The 27,926-nt window shown below is 43.4% G+C and overlaps 1 protein-coding gene across 2 annotated transcripts in view; it reads left to right on the forward strand.

Moving 5' to 3' along the window:
- NR2F6 (nuclear receptor subfamily 2 group F member 6) overlaps positions 1 to 27,305 on the forward strand; it is a 52,787-nt gene extending 25,482 nt beyond the window's left edge. For both annotated transcript variants that reach the window (XM_033956691.1, XM_033956692.1), the window contains exons 3-4: positions 8,726 to 9,250; positions 23,479 to 27,305. In XM_033956691.1, the coding sequence (XP_033812582.1) occupies positions 8,726 to 9,250; positions 23,479 to 23,753 (800 nt within the window). In that variant the 3' untranslated portion in view covers positions 23,754 to 27,305. The remainder of the gene's footprint in view (positions 1 to 8,725; positions 9,251 to 23,478) is intronic.
- The last annotated feature ends 621 nt before the right edge of the window (positions 27,306 to 27,926 follow it).

Below are 27,926 nucleotides of genomic sequence, written 5' to 3' on the forward strand. Positions count from 1 at the left end.
CTCCTGCTGAGGGGCTTGCCAGGAGGCCTCAGGGAGGTGCCCCTCTAAGGCTGATAAAGGGGCATACTGAGCGGGACCAAATGGGAATCCACAGATTTGGACCATGAGCCACTCCAGATGGCAGTGCAGCCCTCAAGTTTGGGGGAAGTAGTAGGCCTAGGGAGAAGTGGAAATGGCGGCCATTTTGGTGCCACGAGGTAGTGAGCCTTCAGTCTCTTTCAAGATTTCTGGGTCTGTGGGACTCTGCCTCATCGTTTTTGGGCATGAATCTTCAACAGGGTTTGCTGTTCTCCTCAGAATTTTTGTTCTGGTTCTGCACCAGTCATTTCTTGGAAACTGGCCCAGGCTGGGTCTGTGGTCTCTGCTCAGACCCTCTTGATGGACAGCCACACAGTTTCCCTAGCGCCAAAGTATTCCAGATTGAACAGACTAGATTTAGATAGCAGGGATGGGTCTAGGTCTCCCTCCCTGTCTGCGTGGGCCTTATTTTGCTCAGAAGTGGCGTCTGTTAGAGAGACGTTGGAGGATGGGGAACTTCCTCCTGGAGAGTGGGATGACCCAAGTGTCTTGAGGCTTTTCCATAGAGAAGAACTTGGTTCTCTGATTACGGAGGAATTAATGATGCTCTCCTTCGAAGATTCAGCTGTTGATGAAAGGAATTAGGAGCCCATCCAGGATGTTTCCAGTGCATCTGGATGTTCAAGACTTGATCTTTGTGGAATGGCAGAACCCAGATTGAGTCTGAAGATGGGCCGGGTGATGTCTTGCCTTAATCGTCTCTTGCGTATATGTATAATATGTGTAAGTGATAGATTGAGAAATCGATGAATCTACAGAGACTTAAGGAATTGTCTTCCAAAAGTTTACTTTGAGAAGTTGGAAGTGGTTTTGAATGCCATGGAGACAGGCTCAATTCCCCCCCCCACACACACACACACTATCTCCCCTCTAAACCTCAAGTTCAGTTTAGAAGTTTGATGAGAGTTGTGTTTGACTATAAAAGCAGATGTGAATGTACCCATAAAATCACTGTGTTTTGGGGGTCCCTGTGCTTTTCCTGGCCTATTTTTTTTCTATAAATTACACTCGTGGCAGCCATCTTGGATTTTCCTGATGTGAATTTAAAGTTATTTTTTGCTTCTGCAAGCTATGTTTTGCAAGAAAACCACTCAGATGGAATCCTCAAGGCAGGATTCTTTGGATTTATGCCATTTCTGGTGGATGGCTGTCCGGTGAGCAGCTGTGTTCCACATGCGCTGTGGGGTGGGATGGGGTGAAATATCGTCAGCTCGAGTTTCCTCCCTTCAGGAGATCCTGCTGCTATCTCCAGCTGGGGGCAGCCCAAAAAGTCGAAAGCAGGCCCCAGAGACAGCGCTATTGTGGCCCCAGCGAAATGCAGCAGTGATTTGGTGTCTAAGGCGCACAAGTCCTCCAAAAGTTCTCAGAGGGGTTCCCAGGTGATGGCTGCTGCTTTGGATGACAGGTTTTCCCTGGAATTTATTTAAATGCTTTATTAGGCTTATTTGGCCAAGAAAAAGGTGTCTTGTGAGCCTCATCTGGCATCCTCGCTGACTACAGGGGGCTTAGGCCCAGTCTTCCTGAGTTGTCCAAGGATGTTTTGCTGGCTGATGACACAGATGACCAGGATGACCTTGACCATACCTTTCCTTACGCAGGCTGGTACTACCACCACGGGGGATGTTGTGGTGCTTGTGGACCTCTAGGATCCAGGTGAGGTTCCAAATCTGGGTGAAGACCCCATGGTGCTTTGATTTTTCAAACCTGTGGCTTTGGTCAATTTGATCTCTGAATCCCTCCAGGAGTTGAAGTTGAAGGTTGGGCAGTCAGCTACTGCAGAATGCTCTCTTATGATTAGTGAGAAACCGCATGCTGCATCCTTTCCTGATCATCTGGACATTGTCAAGATGCTCATAGATCACTGGGAGGCCCTTGAGGGTCCCTTGAGATGCACTTGAGCCATGTCCAAGTTCTACCCAATGACAGATGCCTTTAGCCAACGTTTTGCATCCTTGACAGTGGATTCTTTGGTGGCTCAGGTCAGTAAGCACACCGCTTTCCCTAGTGATGGGGGGGGGGGGGGGGGCGGGTGTATGCTAAAGGGTGCACAGGACCATAGAGTAGATTTTGTCCTCAAATGTCTCTTTGACTCTAAGACTGCTGGGCTAAAAGCGGTAGTAGCTGCTTCCTTTGTGGCTAGAGTATGTCATTCTAAGCTCTGCCATGATACTGACATTATTGTGATCCAGGTTCTGATTTCAGGTGTGGATTATATGGCGGACACCTTGTATGATATCTTCAGAGTGCTCAGCAAACTATATTGCAATTCGTTATGTTATGTGTATTTTATGGGTTGTGCACTGTTGTGTATGTATGTTGATTTTATTGTACATGTTTTGTTGTACTCCGCTTTGGAAAAAGTGTACTATAAGCAAATAAACTAAACTATAAGCATTTTTCATTTTGGTGCGTAGGATGTTGTGAATCTGACAGTGGTCCGGTGACTCATCCTCCAAAGTGACCCTGAGTAGGCTCCCTTTGAGAGGACAATTGCTATTCAGTAAAGGTCTGGATGACCATATGGCTAGTGTGCAGGACAGTGGTCCATCCAGTCTATCCAACCATACATGCTCCATAAATTAATTTAGTTTAAATGGTCCTTTTTCTTAGATATTTCTGGGCCAGAAACCCAGAGCCCTGCCCAGTAGTGTGCTTAGATTCCATCTACAGGAGTCTCCATCAAAGCTCACTCCAGCCCATCTACACCATCCCAGCCATCAAAACCCTTCCCAGCCCGTCCTCAACTGAATGTCCATATACGGGACACAGGCTGTACTGGCATTAGTTCCTTCAGGTTCCTGAGATTCCATATGCTGCAGCAACATTACCAATTTGCAGCTCTACTCTTCGGGTTGGTGATGGTGCTCAGGACCTTCACCAAGGTGAATGTAGTGGTGGCAGCCCACCTGCGCTTGCTCGAATTCTGGTCCACCTGTATCTGGATGACTGGTTAATCAGGACTCCATTGGAGTCTGAGGGGTATCTGGTTTGCCAACTCCTCCAGCTACTTCAACACCTAGGCTTGGGTCATCAACTTCTGACTGAGTCACCTCGAGCTGATGCAGGTCTTGGAATACCTAGGGGTTTGCTTTGCCATGGGTTAGAACAAGGTGTTTCCTGCCTGGCAAGAGAAGCTTTGTCAGTTGAACTGGGACGTTCTAGAAAGGTCCTGGGGTCTGTGGTAGTGACGATCAATGTAGTTCCTTAGGCCAGAGCTCACTTGCGCCTGCTGCAGGATGCATTTATTTACCGCTGCAGTAGGATCTGTTGTATGCCCGGCTCCCCTGTACAGAGGAGGCTCAGTCTAATCTAGCCTGGTCCTCTTTTTCCTGTCCAGGGCTCTCCCCCTCTGGATCTCCGAATGAGTGATCCTGGTGACGGATGCTAGCCTCTTTGGCTGGGGTGCTCCTTGACTGGACAGTCCAGTTCAAGGTCAGTGGTCCTCCGAGAAGAAAAGGATGATCAATCACCTGAAGCTTTGGGCGATTTGGCTGGCTGGCTCTCCACTTTGAGCACCTTCTCCAGAATCAGGCCGTGCATGTCTTCTCGGACAACACCACTGCAGTGGATTACGTAAATCGCCAGGGAGGCACCAGAAGCACCTCTCTGCATATGGAAGCCCAGCTTCTCTTTTGGTGGGTGGAAAACCACCTCTTGCACTTTCAGCTGCACAAATGGCAGGGGTAGTCAACATCCAGGTGGATTATCTCAGCCATCAAGACTCTGGATCCCGGCGAATGGTCCCTGTCTTAGAGTGTTTGGCTGCATAATGGACCCATGAGGTCATCCAATATTTGACTTCATGGCGTCAGCGGTCAACAAGAAAGTGGATCGGTTCTTCAGCTGCTTTCGCAGACCAGGCAATGAAGGCTTAGATGCACTGGTGCAGCCTTGGCTTCTGGAGAGTCTTCTTTATGTCTTCCCTCTGTGACCCATGATATGCTGTCTGTTGAGAAGGATCACTGTGCACAGGAGTTGAGTGATTTTTGTGGCGCACAACTGGCTGAGGTGTCCATGGTACGCCAACCTGGTCTATCTGCAACTGGACCAGACTTCCATGTCATCTTCGTCTTCCCACACAGGACCCGATTCACTTCAGGAACCAGACTTCTTTGGTCTTATGGCCTGGCTATTTAGCTTGCGGCCTTAGTTTACAGAGGCTATTTCTCCTGTGCAGCAAAAAGAAGTCATCTGTGGCAGCCTTTGTGAAAACTTGGAGTTTGTTATTAATCATGGTGCGTCCAGAAGCACGAGGATTTTTCTGTACCGTTGGTACCTCTGATACTAGAGTCCCTTCAGGATGAACTGGAAAAGGGGCTGGCTATCGGCTCTCCGAGGGTTCAGATCGCCGGTTTCTCCTGTCTGGACCCTAAGCCTCTTTGAAGCTCTTTGGCCGCTCACCCGAATGTTGTCCAGTTTCTGAGAGGTGCTCTGAGGCTTCTGCCACCCACTGTGGAATTTCAATTTTGTGCTCCGGTCTCTAGCTTGCCTGAGCCTTTGGAGCAAGCGTCCTTAATGGATCTCACTGCCATTACTTCCACCCGCAGGGTTTCTGAATTTCAGGCTCTATCCTTCCTAGATTCTTTTTTTAAAATCACAGTTTCCAGCGTGTTTTTGTGCACCGTTCCTTCCTTTCTTCCGAAAGTGGCCTCTAGCTTCCACACTTAACCAGGAGGTTCAACTTCCTACCTTTACTCCCTCCGGTTTGAAGGAACGGGACCAGGTATTGCAGTTGCTGGATGTGCGCAGTTTTTGTTGCTGTACTTGGAGGTTACGAATGAGTTTTGGGTCTCCAACCACCTGTTTGTGCTGGTTGATTCTGCCCGTAAGAGCAGGTCTTGCCACAGTTTGTTGATTCTGCTTCAGCGATTATTTTGGACACCATGTTGCCAATAAGTGTCCCCTGAGGAAGGCACCATTTCATGACCCCAAAACAGGGATCTCTGTTGGAAATATTTTAAAGCTTATTTGTTTCAATAAAAACTAATTTTGGTTGATTCAGCCATCCACCTTGTCTTTCCTTTTGTGCTGTATTAAAACACTGTCATGCAGCAACTGCCGTAAAGCAAAATGCAGACATGTCAACAATAAGTTCCTGTCTTGAAGATTGTAAGTTTGACAAAGAAAGGATAGAACATTTTTGCACAGAATATCAGAAATACAAGGAAACTTTGGAAGTATTGCTGAGGAGCATAGGAATAAGTCCTCTTCAAATAACTGATGTGTCCTGGTGTTTGGAATATCAGATAAAGACCAATCAGCTTCATAAAACTCATCGACCTGTTTATCTGGTAAACTTTAATGTAGAAAAGAATGATTTGAAATCACATCCAGATGTTAGCTTTAGTTGTTCTATGGAGCAATTGCAGGACTTGGTAGGGAAATTCAAAGATGCAGCAAAAAGCCTAGAACGAGCAACTCAAATGTGAATGGAAGAAGTTTCCAGTTGCTTGCCCTTGGGATTTTCTACAGAAGGACGTTGTTACTTTTGCATTTGACTATATATAGGAAAAAAATAAACATTTGAAAAAGAGAGAAGGTAGACAGTAGATGGAAGGAATTGAAGGAGAAGATGAGGAAAGCAGAAACCAGACAACAAAGTTAGAAAAAAAATTTTCTATTTCTTTTCTTGTTGCTTTAGGATAAAGTAGTATATTAGTTGTGTTGATAAACATTTATAAACAAAGCCCTGCAAGCTTAAGATTTCTTTCACTAGTTCGGCAGCCAGAACTTTGATTTATAAAATGACAATTGTACAGAATATTGGGTTTTTTTATACTTTAATAAAATAAGTTCAATATAAAACTATTTGAGGCTTGTGTGGATGGGATCAGATGGTTTGTGGGGACGGGGATGGAGCTCATGAGGACAGGGCGGAGACGGGGACAAATTTTTTTTTCCCTGTGTCATTCTCTACTCTAAAGTAACTTCCTGTTTTGTGGTCTGGTAAGCAGATCTAGCCTTCTGCCTGTCATTGATATTGCTGCAGGAGAGGTAAATGAGGGGTCTGTTGCAATTTAAATATTTTATTATGTAATCGTGTTAATTTTACAGCCCTAATCATAATATGATTTATCTCTGTATGTTTAAATATATAAATATTTTTCCTGGAGCTAAAGTATTGGTAAATATATTTACTGGTATTTGATCAAGGACAAAAAAAATTGGACAGTAGAGAACAAGAGAAGTCTGAGTTGAAAGTTTGGTGTATCAACTCCACAGCTGCCCTGCCTATGACTGACCTTCAGAATTGGTGCCTGTTATGCCTAGGAATCAACCACAAGGTTTGTCCTCAAATGCAGAAAAGCTTCCTTAAGAGTTGATAGGTGCTGAAGGAGAGAATTTTTGGCACTTCTAAGTATGGTTCATATGATTCCTGGAGCTGCATCAGATGCTGGGAATGCACTGGCACTGAGGAGATCTCCACCTGCCTTGGTGTATTGGGTGTCAACAATGCATATTCAGACTCAGCATTCTTGGACCACACACTGAGGATATGACAGGATTTATTGTTGTCCTTGTTGGCGCCAAGGGATCCCAATGTGTGTCAAGCAGAGGTGAAAAAGTATGGTGCTAGGAGCTCTAGGAAATTGGTGTTGCTGGTACCTGAGAAGCATCAACACAGAAAGGAACACTCCCCCTCCATGGAGTCTGTACTGGATCAACAGCCTCACCAGAGTCAGGATAAAGCCTTTGATTTGGCCCTGCTATCAGCTCAGGTTGTTTCCTTCCTAACTTCACCTTTACTGATTCCTCCCCTCAACAAGCTGTTCTGGGCTATGCAGCAGGAGAAGCAAAAGTGGATCTTGGCTTTGTGCAATGCTGAGGCTTTGAGGATGCCTGTCAGCCATGGTATCGTTGCAGCCAGTCCTGCAATGGCCCTTGTTACTGCTTGATTGCCAGTCATTGCCAGTGCCCCTCTTGGCATTGGAGCCTTGCAGTATTTGCAGTATTGCTGCACAGATAGAAGTGTAAGTGTTTCCTTACCTGGATGATTTGACTAGTGAAGTGCACGTCAAAGGAGATTCAGAGAACTATTTGGGTGCTCTTTATAAACTACCCAAAGTACAGATTTTGAGTTCATAGGAGTCCTGCTAGTCACAGTCTAGGTTTAAGCCTTTCTACCAGCCTCAATGGCAGATGTTGTGGTCAGCATCTCACAATGTCAGAGCCAAGGTTGTATTGGTGGGCCACTTGGGAGCTCTGCAAAGTTGCATTGTGGTCTTCAGTCCACACAGTCAAATCTCATTACTTTCTAGAGCAGGAATTGGTTTCTGGTTGGCTTTGCCTGTTTCAGGCCCCTATTTTACTTTTGTTGTTTTCAATGAGCCATGTAGTTAGGGATTCCCATTTGTGGTAACATGTAATCCTGCTTGTCCTTGGAGAAAATGAAGTTACCTCTAGCAGGTGTTCTCGGAGGACAGAACGACATACGTTCCCACTACCCTAGGATTTGCATTCTCTAAGCTTTTGTATTCAACTGCCTGGTCCCATGCGGCTAAGGCAGGCAGGAAGGTACACACATGTGCGGTTGGGTCTGCCAAAAGTTTCTAGAAATTGTAGAATGCTGGGAAACATCTGTGCTAGGGCTGCGTCTGATAACTTAGACAGCACCTGCTATAGGTGAATACTTTAGATTTTCTGTTCTTTGTTCTCTTAAAGTATTATGTTACCACTTATTGTAAACCGATTCAAGTTACATTTGGTTGATGACCTGGTCTATAAAACTAAGTTTTAGTCTAGTTTAGATCAGGGGTGTCCAACCTTTTGGCTTCCCTGGGCCGCATTGGCCAAAAAAAATGTTTCTGGGGGCCACATAAATGCGCAAATGCTGCAGCAAGACAGACGAGGGAGCTGACAAGATGGTAAACACCTGGGGGTAGCAGATGAAAACACTGCATCGCCCTCGACCGGGGCCACACAAAATACTTCACGGGGCCACAAGTTGGACACCCCTGGTTTAGATGCAAGGATTAGTACAAAGTCCTAAATAAGGTAGTTTCTGTAGCATTAAAGCAGAAATAGACTGACTAGATGGGCTTTACAGTCTTTATCTACTATCATTTTGTCAAAGGCAACCTAACCCTAATATGCTTTCGTCAAACCTCTACAATTAACAGCAAACTTAAAGCAATCAATGAGTGGCAGCTTATTTGCTGATACAAAGTTCTATCATAAAATGCTTGTATTTATGCTGGTATGAGAAAGCAAAGTTAACAAAAGGGGCTAGTTTTCCAAATGTTTAGCAAACAGGGAAGTCTTCAGAGCTTTCCAGAAGTGAAAGGATCCCAAACTTCTTAGTACAAGCGGTAAGTTATTCCATAGCTCAGTCAATTTGAAAACGAAAGAGTAATTGAATCTCCTGGTAGATCTATTATTACTCCTAAGGGAAGGAAATAAGTTTTAGTTTTTGAGAACTTCTTGCAAGATGAGATCTATGGACATTCCAATGTAAAGGAACCAGAGTAGTGAAAATGCCAAATAGGATCTTGAAAGCAATGCAGATACATTTAAAATGAATTCTGAGATGCACAAGAAGCCAATGTAATTCATCTGTTCTTATCCATACTTGATACACATAATTTTCTTTATCAGTGGATAAAAATACACAATTTTAATGCAGCTTTATTTATTTTTTGTTTCCAAGCTGTCCAGAGGGGAAGGATTCCTCCTTCTCATGCCAGCACTAGTCCTAGTGCCATACCCAGTGGAGATTACTTCAACGGGCAACCAGTTTCAGAACTTATCTCCCAACTTCTGCGTGCAGAACCTTATCCCACGGCTCGCTTTGGTGCTCAGTATGCCCAGCAGAGCACAGTCATGGGCATTGACAACATCTGTGAGCTGGCAGCCCGGCTTCTCTTTAGCACAGTGGAATGGGCTAGGAATATCCCTTTCTTTCCTGAACTGGGAATCTCGGACCAAGTAGCCTTGCTACGCCTCAGCTGGAGTGAATTGTTTGTTTTGAATGCAGCCCAGTCAGCTCTTCCACTTCACATGGCACCCCTGCTTGCTGCTGCAGGGTTCCATGCTTCACCTATGTCTGCTGACCGGGTGGTTTCTTTCATGGACCAGATCAGAATCTTTCAGGATCAGGTGGAAAAACTGAACAGATTGCAAGTGGATTCTGCTGAGTACAGTTGCTTAAAAGCCATAGCTCTTTTCACACCAGGTTAGTTCACATTATAAAGTTGTGAAATTCTATTTTTTAACTACATATTTAGTGTCGAGTAAGGCTATATGAATGGCACATCTAATTTGGCAAAAAATTTGTAGACTGATGATGATGATGGGGGAAAAATTATCTTGAATATTCTGTTATTTTAACAACCATATTTTTGGTGCCATCTGAGTTTTAAAAAAAATATAAGGATAAAGCATTATCCCAGGACAAGCAGGCAGCTATTCTCACATGGGTGACGTCATCCACGGAACCCGGATGCGGACAACCTCGCAAGCATATGTGCTTGTAGAAAACTTTAGAAGTTTCGAGTCAGCCGCACCACGCATGTGCGAGTGCCCGCCCAGCACAGGGCGAGTCTTCTCAGTTTTCCGCGGAGCCGAGAAGTCTGTAGTTTGACACTCTGCGTTGAACTTCATTCGCTTTGTGCCTTCTCTCACCGCAGTTTGTGTTCTTTTTAGTCGCGAATCACTGTGCTTTATTTTCTTTTTTAAATAAAACAACCAAGATTTCTTTTGATTTTTTACTTCATTGACTGCGGCCGCAACCTGCGGGCTTCGATTTCGCAGCGGCTATCTTCCCTCCTATGTCCCAGCCAGTCATGGGCTTCAAGAAGTGTAGCCAGTGCCAGCGTGCGATTTCTCTCACGGACCCACACCACTGGTGCCTCAAGTGCCTTGGGCCTGCCCATAATCCGAAGTTGTGCGAACACTGTGCTACTCTTCAACCTCGAGCACTTAAACGTCGTCGAGTTTTAGTGGAAAAACTCTTCAGCATGGACTCTTCGCTGACACCCTCGACCTCAAGTGCTGCCTCGGTCCCATCTTCCAGCGAAGGTCCTCCTGCTTCCACGACTCTGACCTCGAGCCTCATCAAACCATCCTTGTTTGGATCATCTTTCGAGTACACCTGCTTTATCTTCCCCTGAGATCCCCTCAGGTCAGATACCTAAGCAGAAGATTCCTGTGGTGGTCCTCAAGTCTCCACTGCCACCTTGGAGCCTTTAGCCTCAGCAAGTGGTCCGGTTTCAGACGCGGATCCACCTTTGCAGGTTTCTCTCCAGACCATGTGCAAACTTTCTACAGTTCTTCAAGCAAGATTGCTTTTGCAGCTGTCCGCATCGGGGCTCTGTGGATGACATCACCCATACGTGAGAATATCTGCCTGCTGTCCCTGGATAACACCTGTTAACGGTAAGTAACTGTGCTTTTTCTGCATATAAAGTATATTTTTTTAATATGTGGAAAATAGTTCTTACACATTATTCTCCTGAGAGATTTTTGTGAGTTGGATGGCATGAAAGAGTGAGCTGGGTGGGAACATTTTCTCTTAATTTAGCTAGGTGGTTAGTAAAATAAGCCAGATAGTGTACCCATTGGGGAGAACACTGTTGTACGGCTGTATACATAGTAGATGATGGCAGATGATTGTACAAAAATGCATATATATTTTGAGCGTCATTGTTTGGGTGGAGCAGGACATGTGCATGTTTTATAAAATGAATGCAGCACACAATAATTTTATAACTGGGGACTTAAGCTTGAAATATGCATGTTTTACCACTTTAAAGAAAAGTGATTGCCTGTTTGTTTATAGCAGCTATCCAAACTGGTATAAGTGACTCTATCTACAATTAGTTAGAACATGTCTAAATTATAGCATTCTATTCATTATATTTGTTGGGGCTTAATTTGTAAACAAAATGGAAGTAGAACTGTGGAGCCAGGAGAGGCTTGGGTGTACTTGGCATTGTTCTCACACTATCCAAACTCCACCCATATGCACATCCACTGTGAAAATATATGCAATGCAACTGGCATGCATAATTTATGAAGTTACTTGTGAATATCCATTGCTACTTGGGCACCTAAATGACTAAAATGAAACCCCACCTTATAAAAACCCTATAGAATACGCTCACAAATGTACACCACCTTCAGAACAGATATACATTTGTGTGAGAGGATTTGTAAGCTACAGGTACTGGTTCTATTTTATAATGGTGGAAAGGGGATGGGACTTGATATACATGTCTCCTTCCGTATTCACGGGGGATAGGGGCAAAGCTGGACCGCAAATACAAAAAAATCACGAATAACTTTTTTCTATTTTATTCGCACACATGCTGAAGTGCTGAACTATTCTCTCTGCACCGTCCACACTGGGAAAAAAAGCGCCAAACTTTTTCACGACACTCCAGGATGATGTATTTTGGGGGATGGAGCCAGCAACATAAAAACTGAATAATCGAAGTCGCGAGTGCTGAACCTGTGAATACGTTGGGGGACCTGTACTGACTTTCTGTGGTTACAGTCAAAGTGGTTTACGTGTTTTGCTTTTGTAAAATCACAAATAACGTAATTCACATGTAACAATTTTTAAAGAATTTTTCAGATTCAGGAGATCATACCAGCAACATTTTACACTGTACTCAACAACTCTTCATATATCGGTCATCTGTCCCAATTTTTACTGTGCTGATTTGTGATAAGGAAAAAAGTTTTGGACACCTGTCTATATATAGTCCTACTGGATCTGTCCAGACTAATAGGGTTTATCCCCTTTCCAATAGATGGAAGCCAGCCGAATTTCAGATTGACCAAAAATGCTGGTATATTTTTGAATGAAACTGTGCTGTACAGATTTGCAGTCCCTGCTTACTCTTTCCTGAACACCTTCTCCTTGGCCTACTCCCCTTGGCCTACTCCTTGGCCTACTGTGTTGTTGGTGGCCTAATGGCTAGATGGGGCAGGACCTAATGGGAGGTCCCAGCAGCCATTTTGTCAACATGGTCAGGACTGACTGCTCATGCCTCAATTAGCCACTAGGCCATCAACAATATGGTTGGTATTTCAATTGAAACAAGGCCTGCTTCTTGTGCATTTATGCCACAGAGATAATTAAATATGTGTCTATCTCCCCTCTCCTTCTGTTCTTCCAGGGTATGCCTTTTGAAATCTTCAAGTCTGTCTCAACTGTTATGAAGACCATTGACTATTTTAGTAGCTGCCCTCTAGATTCACTCCATTTTGTTTATATCTTGTTGAAAGGTACGGTCTTCAGAATTGTACACCCGAGGCACTTTCACCTTCTATTTCCTGCTGACCATTTTTCTTCCTGTGCACCCAGGCATCCTTCTGGCTTTTGCTGTCACTTTTTCTACCTGTTTGACTACTTGAAAATCATTAGATAAAATCACTCCCCAAGTCCAACTCTTCTAAGTACTTTATACCCTGTCCTGTACTGCTCCCTCAGGATTTTGCAGCCCAAATGCATGACCCCATTTTTTAAGCATTAAATTAGAATTTCAGTTTATCTGCCTCCAACTGTTGATAAAGGGATATAACCCACTAGTCTGGACTAGCCTAACAGGATTCAGAGGAAGGGAGATAATCATGTAAGATAGATTTCACTTTTTCTTGTATGATGGGGGGGTTTGGGGAGGGGGTGGTTTAAACCAACAGTGACTATTTTTCTTTTTAAATGCTGTAGTTCTTATGTATACGTAGTAGACACAGAATAAAAATCCAATGCCACGTTATAGATAGCATAAGGAAAGATTAGGTTCTTACCTTGGCAATCTTTCTAGTAGATAGACATTCTATTTCTGAATCTGTGGGTAGTTAATACCTTCTTGTGAGAATTCTTTTTTTTTTTTTTTTTTTAAATTCTTTATTCATTTTAAATATTGTAACAAGTGTACAGTAATATACCATTATAACAAATTAAAACACTTGAAAATCTTGTGAGAATTCTTGTAGGGAGCTCATTAGCATTCTTTTGATCTGCCTCCCATCCTTCTGGGCTTTCCTCCAAATCCTCAGTTCATACCAAAGCAGGTGGTCAGCCCTGGAGAGGAAATAGAATAAAGAGGGGTATGGGGACACTCCTGAGAAACATGTCTGTCCTGCTCATATCATTAAACATTTTTAAAAAAAAACCCCAAAAAACCAACTTAACCATTTACAGTACATAACAAGGTGAAAAACAAGTCACCAACTTGAGCACTCAAGAGTGGGAGATTTCATAGATATCCCCTAGATAAGTGTTCTTCACCTTTTGACACCTATGGACTGGCAGAAATAAAATAATTATTTTGTGGACCGGCACCGGTCCGCAGACCCGCAGTTGAAGAACACTGGGCTAAGTCGTGCCCATCTCCACCCAATCTACGTCCCAGACCCCGTCCCCATAATGTACTAATTGTAACACCATTTTTTCCATTCATTTTTCATATATATACACACATACAATATAATCGTATTAACAACACATAATGGTTAACCACAAAATTAAAATACACAAAGCACACTGTATGCTTTTCAACATTCATTCCTACCAGAAAACAGATAACCCCATGCAAATGCAGGACCAAAAACTAAAAGTACTAATATTTACTAGCAAACCCTAAGATGCAAGACTCTGCAAGCAGTACAACCCCAGAGGAGAAGAAACAAGTGCATTTCTTCCTGAATAGACAGCAGATGTAAATCAATCACTAAATAAAAAAAAAAATAAAAACATTCCTTCTACCGTTGTTGTCTCTCTCCCTCCATGCTGTGCCTTGCCTCTGGTCTGCCCCCCCCCCCTCCGGTGTTATCTTCGGGCCGGTCCACGGTACATTCAACGCGGCTTCTTCGGGCCGACTCCCTGAGTGCTCCATTGCACAAAGCTGTGGGCAGCGGCTCCTCACGCGCATCCCACACCTCATCTGGAAGCCTTCCCTCTGATGTTGCGACGTCAGAGAGAAGGCTTCCGGTTCAGGTGGAGGACGCGCGTAGGAGCCTTTTCTCATGGCTTTGTGCACTGCAGCACTCGGGGAGCCAGCCCGAAGATGCCGCATTGATTGCATCGTGGACCGGCGGCTGCAGAACACTGTCTTGGAGGTGCCGGCCCTGTGGACCGGTAGAAAATTTCTGTGGACTGGCGGTTGAAGAACACTGCCCTAGATTCTTCAATGCGACACTTACATCCTCTATCCTTGTCAAGGCTGGACAAAGGAAAGAAACAAGATGTATGGATTCCGCAGCACCTTTGAGGCCATAAGCAGGCAAATGAACAACTGACAAGGGTGGGCTTCAGGAATACTGTATCTGTCTACTAGATTACCAAGGTAAGAATCTAATATTTCCTTCTAGTGCAACAGACACTTTATTCCTGAATCTGTGTGATATGTCAAAGCAGTCCCTCGAGTTTAGGGTGGGATAGATGAGCCTGCTGTCCAAACTGAAGATCTGAATGCGGAGTCCTTTTTGGCCACCATGTCCACTCTGTAAAACTTTGTGAATGTTTGAAAAGAGGGCCAAGTGGCCACTCTATAGATTTCTTTATGTTGTGGACATGAATTTGTCTATTTTTGGAAAGTTCCCTTGAGGTAGTAATGGTTAGAACCACTTTGTTGTTGACACTAGCTTTGGAAAGTGATAGGGAATATATCTTGCGTTTTGTATTCTAATGTTAGAATTTTCCCACATTTGTCTCAGAAAACCCAGAAGCGAAGGAAGGAGTTCTTGGCCCTGCGGCCAAGAGTCCTCGCTCTTGGGGCTACTTTTTTGGTTAAATTTCCAGCAAAATGTTTTGTTTCCTATCAAAGTAAGAATTTTCTTTTCTTTGAGCCCAAACTGCTTTTAGATTTTATAGGTTGGTATCTCAGTCCATTGAGCGTACTTCTTGATTGATGTGGAACCTAGAAACCACTTTGGTAAGAAAGATGGGACCATTAGTATTACCTATTGTTTCAATATGTTTTGTCAGGTTAGTTCTAAGTGTTTGTTTTGTTTCCCCCTAAAATTTAAAAATTTTGTAATTTTATTGATTTGTACATCACTTAGAATTTGAATAAGCGATTAATCAAATTTATAAGAAACTTGAAACTACACTTAAATCCAAAATTCTGAGGAATGGATCTCTGTATGACAAAGACTGAAGTTCCTACACTTGTTCGGCTGAGGTAATTGCCACCAAAAATACCGTCTTGATGGTGAAGTCCATCGGAGAAGCTTGCACCAGAAGTTTGTAGGGCACTCTGGCCGGATGAACAGATTAAGACTCCATGCCAGAAAAGGCTGTCACACTGGAGGACAGAGGCACAATGCACCTTTCAAAAACCTGGCCACATCTGGATGTGTGGCTAAGGTGCTCTTATTAATCCTAGGCCCAAAACAGGAGAGCCCTGCGATCTGAACTTTCAGGAAGCCAACAACTAGGCCTTTATCCAGACCTTCTTGCAGTAAGGTAAGTATCACAGAGATTGGTGCCGAGCTTGGGTCCATACTCCTTTGAGCGCATTTAAGTTTGAAAGCGCTTTCAGGCTTTTGCATATGCTTCTATAGTTTCCTTCTTCCTACGTCTTAGAAGGATGGCGACCACTCCATCCGAATATCCTTTACATGCTAGCAAGGCTGTGGAGTCGGAGTCGAGGAGTCGGAGTTGGAGGAAATTTCGGGTACCTGGAGTCGGAGTCGGAGTCAGAAGTACAAAAAACTGAGGAATCTGAGTCGGAGTCGGAACATTTATCTACCGACTCCATTTTTGAACTTGGCATACCAATCATGAGCGATTCTTTCAGCTATAGCACCCACTATATACACAGCACAAATGTTGCGAGCAGCTTCTGCGGCCTTAGAACCTTGATTAAAAGCAAAAAGAAGGTGGTGTCGAAAATGCTCATTTCTCTCAACTTGACATTCCATTTTAACGATCTGAAAATTAACCAGTCCTGTGGAGTCAGAGTTGGAGTCGAGGAGTCGGAGTCGGAGTCTGAAGTACAAAAAACTGAGGAGTCGGAGTCGAAACATTTATCTACCGACTCCACAGCCCTGCATGCTAGCACCCTTGCTCAAGAGCCATGCCATAAGACCAAAACGTTCTGGATCTGCAGGGATGATTTGGAAGTTTGAGACATTGATACCTTTGTAGATGGACCAAGACTGCATGCCACAGTCACCTCGGCCAGTCTGGTGTTACTAGACTCACCAGTCTACCTATCATAGGCCTTGGAGGGAAGGTAGCACCAAGGCTTTCAAGCCTTCGCTTTCTGTCTCACATCTTCAGCCGCCTTCTTGTTGGCTGCCAATGCCATCGGATTGAATGTCCGATGCGTGAAAGCTCAGCTGATGGCTTGGCTTCTTGGGATACTGCTTCTTGGGAGTTGTGGTGGAGTGGAATCCTGAAGATTAGTTCTTTGGAACTTTGAAAATATCTCTGGCCCGAAGGCCCTCCTGAGGACTGGCGATATCGTCTGGAGGTCTGAAAATTACCGTGACCTGACCCCCCCTAGGGGCGGAGTCTACTGTCTGGCAAAATCTTACAATCCGGCACACTGGACCTAAGGTCGTCTAGACCTTTCCCAAACAGTAAATATTCCTTAAACTGTCGCTTTGGAGGAGAAATCCCCCGTCCACTATCTAATCCATAGCATCCTGCCGGCAGAAATGGAACATAAGAATTGCTGCTGCTGGGTCAGACCAGTGGTCCATCGTGCCCAGCAGTTCGCTTCCGCGGTGGCCCCCAGGTCAAAGACCAGCACCCTACCTCTGTACATTCTAGTTCCGCAGGACAAGTCTAACTTTGTCTTGAATCCCTGGAGGGTGTTTTCCCCTATGACAGCCTGATAATTCTGAAAAAGTCATACAGAGCATCAGCTACATACCGTATTTTTTGCTCCAAAAGACGTACTTTTTCCACCAAAAAGGGGGTGGAAATAAGGGTGCATCTTAAGGAGTGAATGTAAAAAAACGCTAAAAACCTGTATTTTATTTATTTATTTTTTTGCCATCCTGGCAGTCCAGCATGCTTTCTGCGCTCCTGCCTCGGTTCCCCTGCTCTCTTCTGGCAGTGTCGGTGGCATAGCGGTGCACTGCACTCCGAATGGCTGCCTGTCAGTTCGTGTCCTGCTGCTGGAAGAGAGCAGGGGAATTGAGGCAGGAGTGCGGAAGTGCTCTGGACTGCCGGGATGGCAAAAAAGGTACCGGGGTGTGTGTGTGCCTGCCTGCCTGCCTTTGCCTTTAGGCTGATTGGCTTGTGGCTGGCTGGCTTGGGGTGGGTTGGCTAGTTGGCTGGCTGGCTTGGGGTGGACTGGCTGGCTGGCTTGGGGTGGGTTGGCTGGTTGCCTTGGGGCTGGCTGGCTGATTGCTGGCTGCCTTGGCAGGGGGCTGGCTGGCTGCCACTACATGTGCCTACCATTTGACGTGCCCACCACTAGATGTACCCTGTCCCAGCCTACCCTGACCACCATTTGGTTCAGAATTTTTTTTCTTGGTTTTTCCTCCTGTACAGGTGGGTGCGTCTTATGGAGCGAAAAATACAGTAATCCACTCTAGACATTAAAAAACTGGAGATCCCTCCTGACAATAGTCTCCGGATCGTGGCGCAACTTGGAGTGGCAAGCCCAAGCGACAAAAGACAGCTGCTTTCAAACCTGAGGCTGCAGCCTTAAAAAGCTTCTTATGAACAAAATCCAGCCAGTGGTCCTGGGTATCCTTTAATACCATGCTGCCTTCACTGTGCCACCAGTGAATCCACTTTCAGTGGAACAAAGAGCTGGTTAAATAAATTCCACATCCATCAGATAGAGCTTTGCTATTGCTTTAGCCACCCAAAGGGGCCCCTCCAGGACCTCCCAGTGGTCCATGAGCATTTTGGTAATGTCATGATGAAAGGGAAAACAGGTAGTCTGTGCCTTTGTGCTACCTATAAGTGAGCACTGTGTAGCAGAGGACTATGGAATCTCTATCTTTAATTCCTGTAGAGATTCCATGATCACCTCCAAAGGTGTTGAAGGCTTAAACAGTCTGCGCACAGTCGGGTCTTCCCCGAGATCAGGGGCCTCCACCATATCTGACCCTGGAAAAGTAAAGGCATTGAAATAGAGCCTATTTCGTCCCAGTCTTCCTCAGACTGAACTTCCCCATCTAGCGCACGGCACTCTCGCCCCACCCATATTATACTCAGAGGACCATCCATTGCAAACTTGGCATGAATCCAAGGTATCCTGGTCTGAGCAGTCCATCACACCTGTTTTAAAGCAAAATCAAGGTGTTTTGAGGTAGATAGAGGGTTTTATTTTCAAATGGGGAAATCCGAGATGGCTGTTGTGGCAGCGATTTTAGCACCAAAAACGGCCCTGCGGAGCTACACTGGGGACTTAAAATGAGAGATTTTAGAGGTGGGGAACATAACTCTAACCCCAGAAATCCCCCTCCCCCGAAAAAAAAAAAATAGATTTTAAAGCTCCCCCCTGATTTTGCTGGGGGGAGCTTTTGATTTTGATTGTGCCGTGCTGGGAGCTGCAAGTGTGCAAGCTGTATAGCTTACAGAGAGAACATCTGCCTCAACAAGCCTGGAATCCATGAACTGCTTGTGTCTTCTGACTGCCTCTTGGGCTCAACGAACCGGCTGGAGACCTCAATCCCCACTGAATCTCATGCATGTAAACAGGGGGAGGAAAGCAGTTGGTCCTGATTCTGGGAAAACTGCCATTCAGCCTTCGCTTAAGCCCACTGAGGATGAACCTTGCTCCCAAGGGAATGGTCAGCAATTCAGCACAGCCGTTTCGGTGCAGCCAGTTTAGCATGGAACAGTTAGTTCATCGCAGCCATTTCATCACAGGCTGTTTCATCTCTTAATATTAAGACACCCTCTCAAAGTCAACCTTTTACCTCGGAAGTCCTCCCTCTGGCCAACTTTCTGTTCCAATATAAAGGGAAACCTTACGATGCATCTGTGATGATGTGTGTCCACCCCCCCTACACACACCTTTTTTCAAACCTTGATGATGCAGAGGCAGAAGAAGACCATGGGTGGGTGAAGGGAAAGGAAAGAAGCACCTGTGTGTGTGTGTGGGGGGGGGGTGTTATGCCCCCCTCTTTCAAACCTTGAAGTCACCAGATGATGCGGAGGCAGAAGACCATGGTTTGGTGAAGGGAAAGGAAAGAAGCACCAGTGGAGCGAGGAGGGCTATTACCTCTCCCCATCGCTTTCAAACCTCACAACATCAGTAAGGTAAGCACTTGCCAATACAACGGCTGTGATGAAACAGCCATATTTAAATGGCCATGCTGAACCAGGCTGTCCCTGTGCCCCTGAACTGTTAGTGTAGGCTGTTCAAGTGGGTGCACTGCAAAGCAGTCTGCTCCTTGAAAGCAGACCCTTTGTCTCTGAGTCTGTGCTCTCCCGCAGCCAGAGCTGTCCTAAGAGTGGGATAACATAACATAAAATCCCATTTATATACCATAAAACCTTACAGTTCTATATAGTTTAACAGGTAAAGGGAACTGAATAGTCACAGTGAAGTACAAAAATCAGTTTTCCAAAAATCTTGCAAACAAATAAGCTTTCAATAATTTCCTAAAATATAAATAGGAAGTAGAGCCAGCCAGTAAATGATGAAATTCAGTATCCCAGCTAGCAGCTTGAAATGATAGTACACATCTCCCTCGTAATTCGCGGGGGATAGGGGCAGAGCCGGACCGCGAATAGGGAAATACCGTGAATATCCGGTCTAACCCACCCCCGCCTCCCTCTGGCATTGCGGCCTTACCTGGTAGTCTAGCGGGCTTTCGGGGCAGGAGCGATCTTCCTACGCTCCTGCCCTGTGCAGATCGCCAATAGAAAATGGCTCACGGAAGCCATTTCCTATTGGCAATCTACATAGGGCAGGAGCGTAGGAAGATTGCTCCTGCCCCGAAAGCCTGCTAGACCACCAGGTAAGGCCGAGATGCCGGGGGGAAGGCAAAAATATGAGTTTGCTTTTTTCCCCCTCCACCCCCCAAAAAAAAATCGCAATTATGTGAAATAGCGAGTGCAGAAACCACGAATGGGGAGGGGGAAGTGTAAAAGTTGAAAATATCTTTTCTATACACAGACCCTTACAGCTGGAAAGGCAAACAATGCAGGGGTATGCAGCGAACATCTAGGACTGGCAAATAAGAACTGATCCACTAGATCAGCATTCTTCAACCTTTTTACACCCATGGACCGGCAGAAAAAAAAGAATTATTTTGTGGACCGGCAAACTACTAGGACTAAAATTTAAAAACCCCGTTTCCGTCCCATCTCCGCGAGTCGGTCCCCACAAATCATCTGATCCCATCCATACAAGCCTCAGTTATGATTTTATATTGAATGTATTTTATTAAAGTATAAAAAGAAACAATATTCTGTACAATTGTCATTTTATAAATACAAATAATACAGAGCAAGGATCAACAAAATCCCTGTCTCATCTCCCCTTCACAAATATCCCCTCTACTATCAAGAAAATTGAACAAGCCAAATTATTACAGAATGCTACACAGAAATATCATGCTAACAGAATACTGCAGTCACACATGACAGGAATAGTTTTAGGGGAGTGCAACTAGGGCAACTGCCCCCTGGTCAGAGAGCGCCCTAAGCCAGCTGGAAGCTAAAGAAGCACTGCCTGGGCTTTGCAGTCCCCAGTTATGTCTAACACCAGCTCTAGCAGGATATATATTTAAATTTGATATATTCTAATCACAAAATAGAAATAAAATTATTTTTTTCTACCTTTTGTCGTCTCTGGTTTCTGCTTTCAATCTTCTTTTCACTCTCTTCCTTCCAGCGTCTGCCCTCTCTGTCTCTTCAATCCAGCATCTGCCCCTTCCATCCATTGTCTGTCCTCTCCCCCTTCCATATGGTATCTGTCTTCTTTCTAAGCCCCTCTCCCTTTTCCATCCAGCTTGTGCCCCCTCTCTCCTTTTTACATGATTCATTCCAGCTTCACTGCTTTCTTCATTTTTATCTCTCCTACACCAGATCTATCATCGTTGTCCCTGTCTGCTTATTTTTCTGCTGACCCCTTCCTATCATCAATCTCTCTACTTTCTCATGCCTGTGTCTTCCCTTCCCCTCCTCTAATCTCTCTGCCAGCTGTTTCCTTCCTTTTTTCATTCTCCCTTCCCTCCTCCTCCTGTCCAGCAGTAATTCTCTTCCCTCCCAGCAGCATCTCTCCTTCTCCCTCTCCAGTAGCAGCTGTCCCTTTTTTTCCTTGCCCAGCAGCTTCCCAGATTCCTTTCCCTCCTCCCCTCCCAGAAGCATCTCTCCTTCTCCCTCTCCAGTAGCAGCTGTCCCTTTTTCCCCCTGCCCAGCAGCTTCCCAGACTCTGATAGTGGTTTTCTCCCCTCCCAGCAGCTCTTCTTACTTCCCAGCGCAGCGATTCACGAAGGCAGCCTCGGGTCCTTTGTTGGATCGCGCTGCCTCTGAGGAAAGAGGAAGTTGCATCATCAGAGGCAGCCGTGACTCAGCAAAAGCCTTCGTTTATCGCTGCGCTGGGAAGTAAAGGAGAGCTGCAGAGAGGGGAGAAAGCCACTTTCGGAGGCTCCCCAAGATCTCTCCGGCCCAGCACACGCTTCACATGTTGATCTTGCCGGCCCTGCGCGGACCGGCAGGAAGTTGAAGTGAGTCAATCTTGCCGGCCCTGCGCAGACCGGCAAAAATTTCCTGCGGACCGGCGGTTGAAGAACTGTGCACTAGATAACTTGGTATAAGACCAAATGAGACTTTGTAACATGTACATCCAAATTTAAAAAATACTCTAGCCTCCACAGGAAGCCAGTACTGTAAGAAGGTGTCACATGATCTGTGTCTTCAGGTTAAAAATTAAGCGAACAGCACTGAAAAGCCTTGCAAACTGTTAGCAAAAAAGACCAAATTTAACTGAAAATAAGAGCAGATAAGACAGGCTCCTATCATCTTGCATGTAGAGAGACAAATGAGGATTGGAGGACAGCCCAGAAGAATGGGAAGTTGAGCAAAAGAATGCTAGTGAAGCTCCCCACAAGAATACTCAAAAAGGTATTGACTACCCAGAGGTTCAGGAAGAGTGTCTGTCGCCCTAGAATAATTGTTAGTATACTTTGTGATACACATACATTTGAAAATCAGATGTACCTGCACTATTTTTCCCCTGTTTTAAACACAGGGTTGTAGAACATGAACCCACTTTAATTTGTGTTTGAGAAGAGCAATGTTCATAAGGTACACACAATTTGAATTGGTACAGCTTTTGAAATGTATGTCCATGTGTGCAGTTTTACCTTAAAATATATTTAAAAATTGATCAGAAGAAAATATTTAGCTTTGACACTGGCTGCTGTTCACAGGTTTCAAATGTTTGAAGCAGATAGAGAAGAAAGTCTGAATTAATGTATTAAGTGTATGTACAGATGCTTTTATAAAAATTTATTTAATATTTACAAAAATCTGTTAACATTAGAAATGTTAGATGTGAATATGTTGACATTTTCACACAACCCTAATAACTTAGAAATAGTATAGTTGCTGTTGATTACTTTGAAAACCTGTATAAAACAACAAGTATTTTTAATTTTGTAATTAGTAATCAGAGTTCTCAAGCCTTTTGATTTCTGTGATTTCTTTTCATTTTCAGCTGAGTCCCAGAACGTTGCAGTGCACTGTGTATTATTAGGTTGCTACCATAATGGCGATTGTATGTCATTTAGGGTCCTTTTTATAAAACCTCGGTAGCAATTCCCGTACAGCAAATGTACTGAAGCCCGTTTAATTCCTATGAGCTTTGGTGCATTTGCCGTGGAGGAATTGGTACCGCAGCTTTGTAAAAGTAGCTTTTAGTTTTCTAATATATCCCTGTAGGACTGAAGAGGTTTAATGCACAGCTAAACCAATAACAGCAGCACTGCTTGGATGTTGGGCATTGAAGTAGGAGTCCTAAGTGATTTGATAGAAGAAATGCTCAATTTTCTGTTGAATTACAGCACTTGGATTTCTCTGACCAAATATACTACCCCCAATGCGCCAAATATCAGCTGACAAATTTCATGGTTTTGGTTTTTCTGTCTTATTCCTGGAGCATCTTTTTTTCTCTCCAAAATATATTCTTAACTAGGAGAAGGGGGAGATTAGACATGCCCTGTTTTAAGATGCTTAGCAATGTATTTTTCTTATTTGGCAAGAATGTGTAAGTCTAAAAAGTAAACGAAACAGTCTATCTATTGAAAATATTTCTTAGCTTGCCAGATATACAGCCTGAAAGTTGTACCGCTCTATTGAAATCCATGAATGATTAAAAAAAAAAATTGTGCATGGCTGGACCAATGATTAATTGCTAATTACCACAAACTCTGTAGTTAAGACTGCTTCTTGCTATGAATTTCTTCAATACCTAAGGATTTCTTGTTGTGCAGTGTGCACTAATTTTGTCTTCTGCTTTACTTCAGATGCATGTGGCCTGACGGACCCTGGTCATGTGGAGAACTTGCAGGAGAAAGCTCAAGTGGCCCTCACAGAGTATGTCCGCTCCCAATATCCTTCGCAACCACAACGCTTTGGCCGGCTTCTGCTGCGGTTGCCAGCACTTCGAGCTGTGCCAGCCTCTCTTATCTCGCAGCTCTTCTTTATGCGGTTGGTGGGGAAGACTCCTATTGAAACACTAATTAGGGACATGCTGTTGTCTGGCAGCACATTCAACTGGCCATATACAGCAGGCCAGTGAAAACAAGACAAGAAAGATCTAGTATAAAATATGGCTGTTTTCCAGTCCCTGGAATTTACAACTTCAGTCCAGTTGGAGGCATTGATCTTATTTAGGCTAATTAAATAAGTTAATGGAAGATAAACATTACTTGTCTGGAATTCCCTCACAAGAGCATTACCATCTGCCAAACTTTGTTGTTTCCTTCCTCTACACTTGACATATCCTGTGCAATTTTACTACTGATACAATGATTCCTTTCAGGTGTGAAACCTGTGTATTCTTTGGGTTGACTGCATCCTTTTCCTAACTTTCCCTTCAAAGTTTATTAGTTATGAACTCAGAAACATATTACAAACATGAAGGAAACTGCTGTGACTAAATCAATACTAGCTGTCCTAGAACTGGTTTGTGAATGATAATTTTTCCAAGGTAATTACAGCATTTTTAGACTACGCAGAATTTCTATAGAACCATAATAGTACAGTGGCTTTTAGTGGATCATACTTCTGTAATGAAGCACAAGATCACATTTTGCTCTTGTGGTCCAAGTCCGATAAACCAATTTTAATTATTTGTCCTAAAGACATTTTTATTGAGAAATCGTTAAGCAATTAAATAGTGGTTATTTTCTGCAATGAATAGAAGCAGCTCTGTAATGAAAGTGAAGGGTTGATTAGAGGTGGAGACAACTCCTTTGCCAAGCTCCACAATTTTAACATGCATTTCCAGGAAATACTGGCAGTGTTTTTATGGATTAGGATCATTTCTAATCTTTAAGTCTCACATTTTTAAATATTTACAAATCTTAACACAGAGGAAACAGTGGATATAGTGAAACAAAGCATATCCATTTGTGTTTCGGGTAGCTATCTAGTTATCCATTACATTCTGAGATGTAGTTCCTCTACCAAATGCAGAATTCTGTGTTGTATTTGTCTTGAAAACAGTTGGAGCTTTTATAGATTGTGATAATGGACAAACAAAAGATTGTAATTTGGAGACCAGACAAGATCACTCCTTCAGATGGCAGATGTAGATGTATGGTTGGTTTTATGAAACAACCATTGAGCTTGGACTGTTTATTTTACACTAATGAAAGTAAATTACAGCTACTATCATTGTATATAATGGCACATACTCATAAGTTTTGAAGTACGAGGGTCCCTCATTCTTTTTCAGCAACAAATAATTATAAAATGAAGCCATCAAGTGAAAAGATGATTTTTCTGGCATATATTAGCATGAATAGTCACCTATGCCCCAAAATATTGTCAGTACTCCCTGTTTACTGAAGCTATTAAGCTATTACTGCTGTCACAGGAATCTGAGATTCAAGACACTGGTTGCATTCTAAAAATGTGCAAATTATGGTAAGATTTGCCCAGCTATTTGAGGACTGATACTGTTTTGATTAGATTTGTTTTATATAATTCATTGAAATGTGACTCGGTATAATGTAAGAATCAATATGTAGGTTAATGGCTAAATCTTACAATGGAACATCACACCTGTGTGCACAGGCTCCTGGTATAGGGAGGAACCCTAATATAAACCAAGTCATATGGAAAAGGCATCTTGGCCTTCCATCATGTGACACTTCATTTAATTTGCTCTTTTTCTAAAATTTGTATGTGTATATAACTCTTTATATACCAAATTTGACAAGTGAATTATATGTAATATACATCTTTTTGATTACTGTTGGTGCATGAGTTGGTTCAGACATCAGATTATTTTGATTGATTTACAAAAGCCTGTAAAATAATGTCATTGAAGTTTTGCACCTGAAATACGGAAAGACTGAGCACAAATGTGCAGCACTATCATCCTCTTCATGCCAGAAATCTGGCCATTTCATCCAACCTAGACCATTATTTCCAAGTCTGAGCATTTGGAATAGATGGCAAGAATATGCAGTGCAACCCTAGTCAATAGCTTTAATAAATTCATAGTTCAGGAAAATGTGTTTATTTTTTTAGACGAATGGGGAGTTCCGCTACACAGAATTTCTTCAATACTATAATTTAATGACAGTTGATGGAAATTGAGATCTACATTTGCTAAGTGTTTAATGAAACAAGATTTGGAAATGCTTTTCTGTGTGGAGGGAAGAAATCAGTTGAAATTAAAACATTAGTATTACAGTTACAGGTGAGACCAGAAAAAAAGGATGCCTAAAATTTGGCTCCTGCTGCTAAATGGAGGAGGTGGGTCCAATAAGAGCAGAATGGGTAATCCAGTGCTGAGAGAAATTGCCAGGATCCAGAATGGAGAAGGGGGAGGCTGAAATAGGGAAGAATTTTGGAAGGGTATAGAACAACAGTATTATTGAAGTTAAAAGGAAAAATTTGATTGGGGAGAAAGGTATTACAAACTCCCACTGGCACCTGTTTTTCTGTGGGATTTAAAAAAAAATATTCAAGGGATATTCTGAGTAGTGGCATAGCAGCTGCTACTTGCTGAGAGACAACTGACTCTATACAAGTGCCCAAGGCTGTGGTGTCTAGCAGCTGCATCCTTGGAAGAAGAATCCTACACATTGCTCCTTCTTTACAGTATGTAATTCACTACATCAGTATTTCTCATGTTGGTCCTGGAGTACCCCTTGCCAGTTAGGTTTTCAGGATATCTACTATGACTGTACATGAGGTTGATTTGCATATACTGCCTCCATTGTATTCAAATCTTTCATATATAGTCATTGTAGATATCATAAAAATATGACTGGGAAGGGGTACTCCAGGACCAACTTGGGCAGTGTTCTTCAGTGCAAGGCCCAGGGGCTAGTGGTGGCCCCCATTGTCTTTCTGTTCATTTTTTCTGCTACTTTGCCTTTCTACCCAGACTCAGGACAGAAAGGGGAAAGTGGATGGAGGGAAGAGCTACATGCTTGAAGGACAATGCATTTCTCAATAGACAAAAGAGAATGCATCTGGAAATGCTCAAACCTTGAGGATACCCCAAATGAAATCTGAAGGTTGAGATGGATGCTGTTGACATACACTGGTCAGCAGTATCATGGCCCCTTATGGGAAGAAATTTGGTGGCTCTCCTTCAGCTCATTAGAATCCAAAGTGGCCCCAGCTCAAAAATGAATCAAGACCACTGAATTTGGGAAGCACTGCACTACGTTTTTGTAACTTCATCCTCCTTTCCTGCTTGTAGCATCCATCTGGCTGCTTCTCAAGGAACATTGAATGACACAAGGGACTGAAGAGGAACAAGTCATTTTATAGGTTGTTTTACTGGACCTGTAATCTTATCAGATGATTATAAACTTCTAGTAATTCTGACTTTTTCCAGCATCTTACATGGTCTTGGATGGTTTAAACTTTGATAAGACTCTTTTCTCTTATATCTTCCCTGTGCTGACTGAATTAGAAAATTAATTCAGAACGCTATTCTGACTATTGTACTAGAACCATGTAAGAAGAATGTAATTAAAAAAATAATCTAAAAACATGATTGAATGTTTTAAACTAAAACACTGTGTTAATGCCAAAAACATAATTCTGGAGGGGGGTAGAGCCAAAGAAATGGAGAAATAAAGACTTTGTTTTTATACTTGAAGCATCTTGACTTTGTTGTGTGTAGCATTATCCACATTTCTGTGCCTAGTTTAAGTGAGTTTAATGACATTGTTTTCAAAGCATAGCCTCTTTAATTCACAAAATGGAATAGGATAGAATACCACCTTAGTTCAATGGACAAGATGATTACAAATACCTATGAATGACATGCCTCAATACAACACATTTTGTTTTCCATTTTTAAACAGAGGATTATGCAGGGTGCAGACATAGCATTTGGATCTTAACCAGAAGTGAACTGTTCAACAGTAATCAGCAGTAGAATGAATTGTTGAAGCACACATGTCAGGCTTGGTAAATGCAAGATTCAGACCAATCCTTAGGGCCTTTTGCTTCACTGCGTTAGCTTTGTTTTAATGGAACAGAGATTTATAATTGGTGAAATGTCTTGAGTTGTGGTTTGTGTTCTTTTTAAATTTAGAACAGCTGGACCTAACTGCTCTTACTTTACATGACAACACATCTTGGGGGTTGGAGAGAGGAAGAAGGATATCTTACTTTTCCATTTTTCAAAGTTGGTGAGTGATTTGGGGGTATAGAAGGCAGCAACATTGCTACTTTTGTCATGAATGCATGTGGTTTGTTAGTGTCTCGTCATATA

The sequence above is a fragment of the Geotrypetes seraphini genome, chromosome 8, assembly GCF_902459505.1.
Source record: "Geotrypetes seraphini chromosome 8, aGeoSer1.1, whole genome shotgun sequence".
Classification (NCBI taxonomy): domain Eukaryota; kingdom Metazoa; phylum Chordata; class Amphibia; order Gymnophiona; family Dermophiidae; genus Geotrypetes; species Geotrypetes seraphini.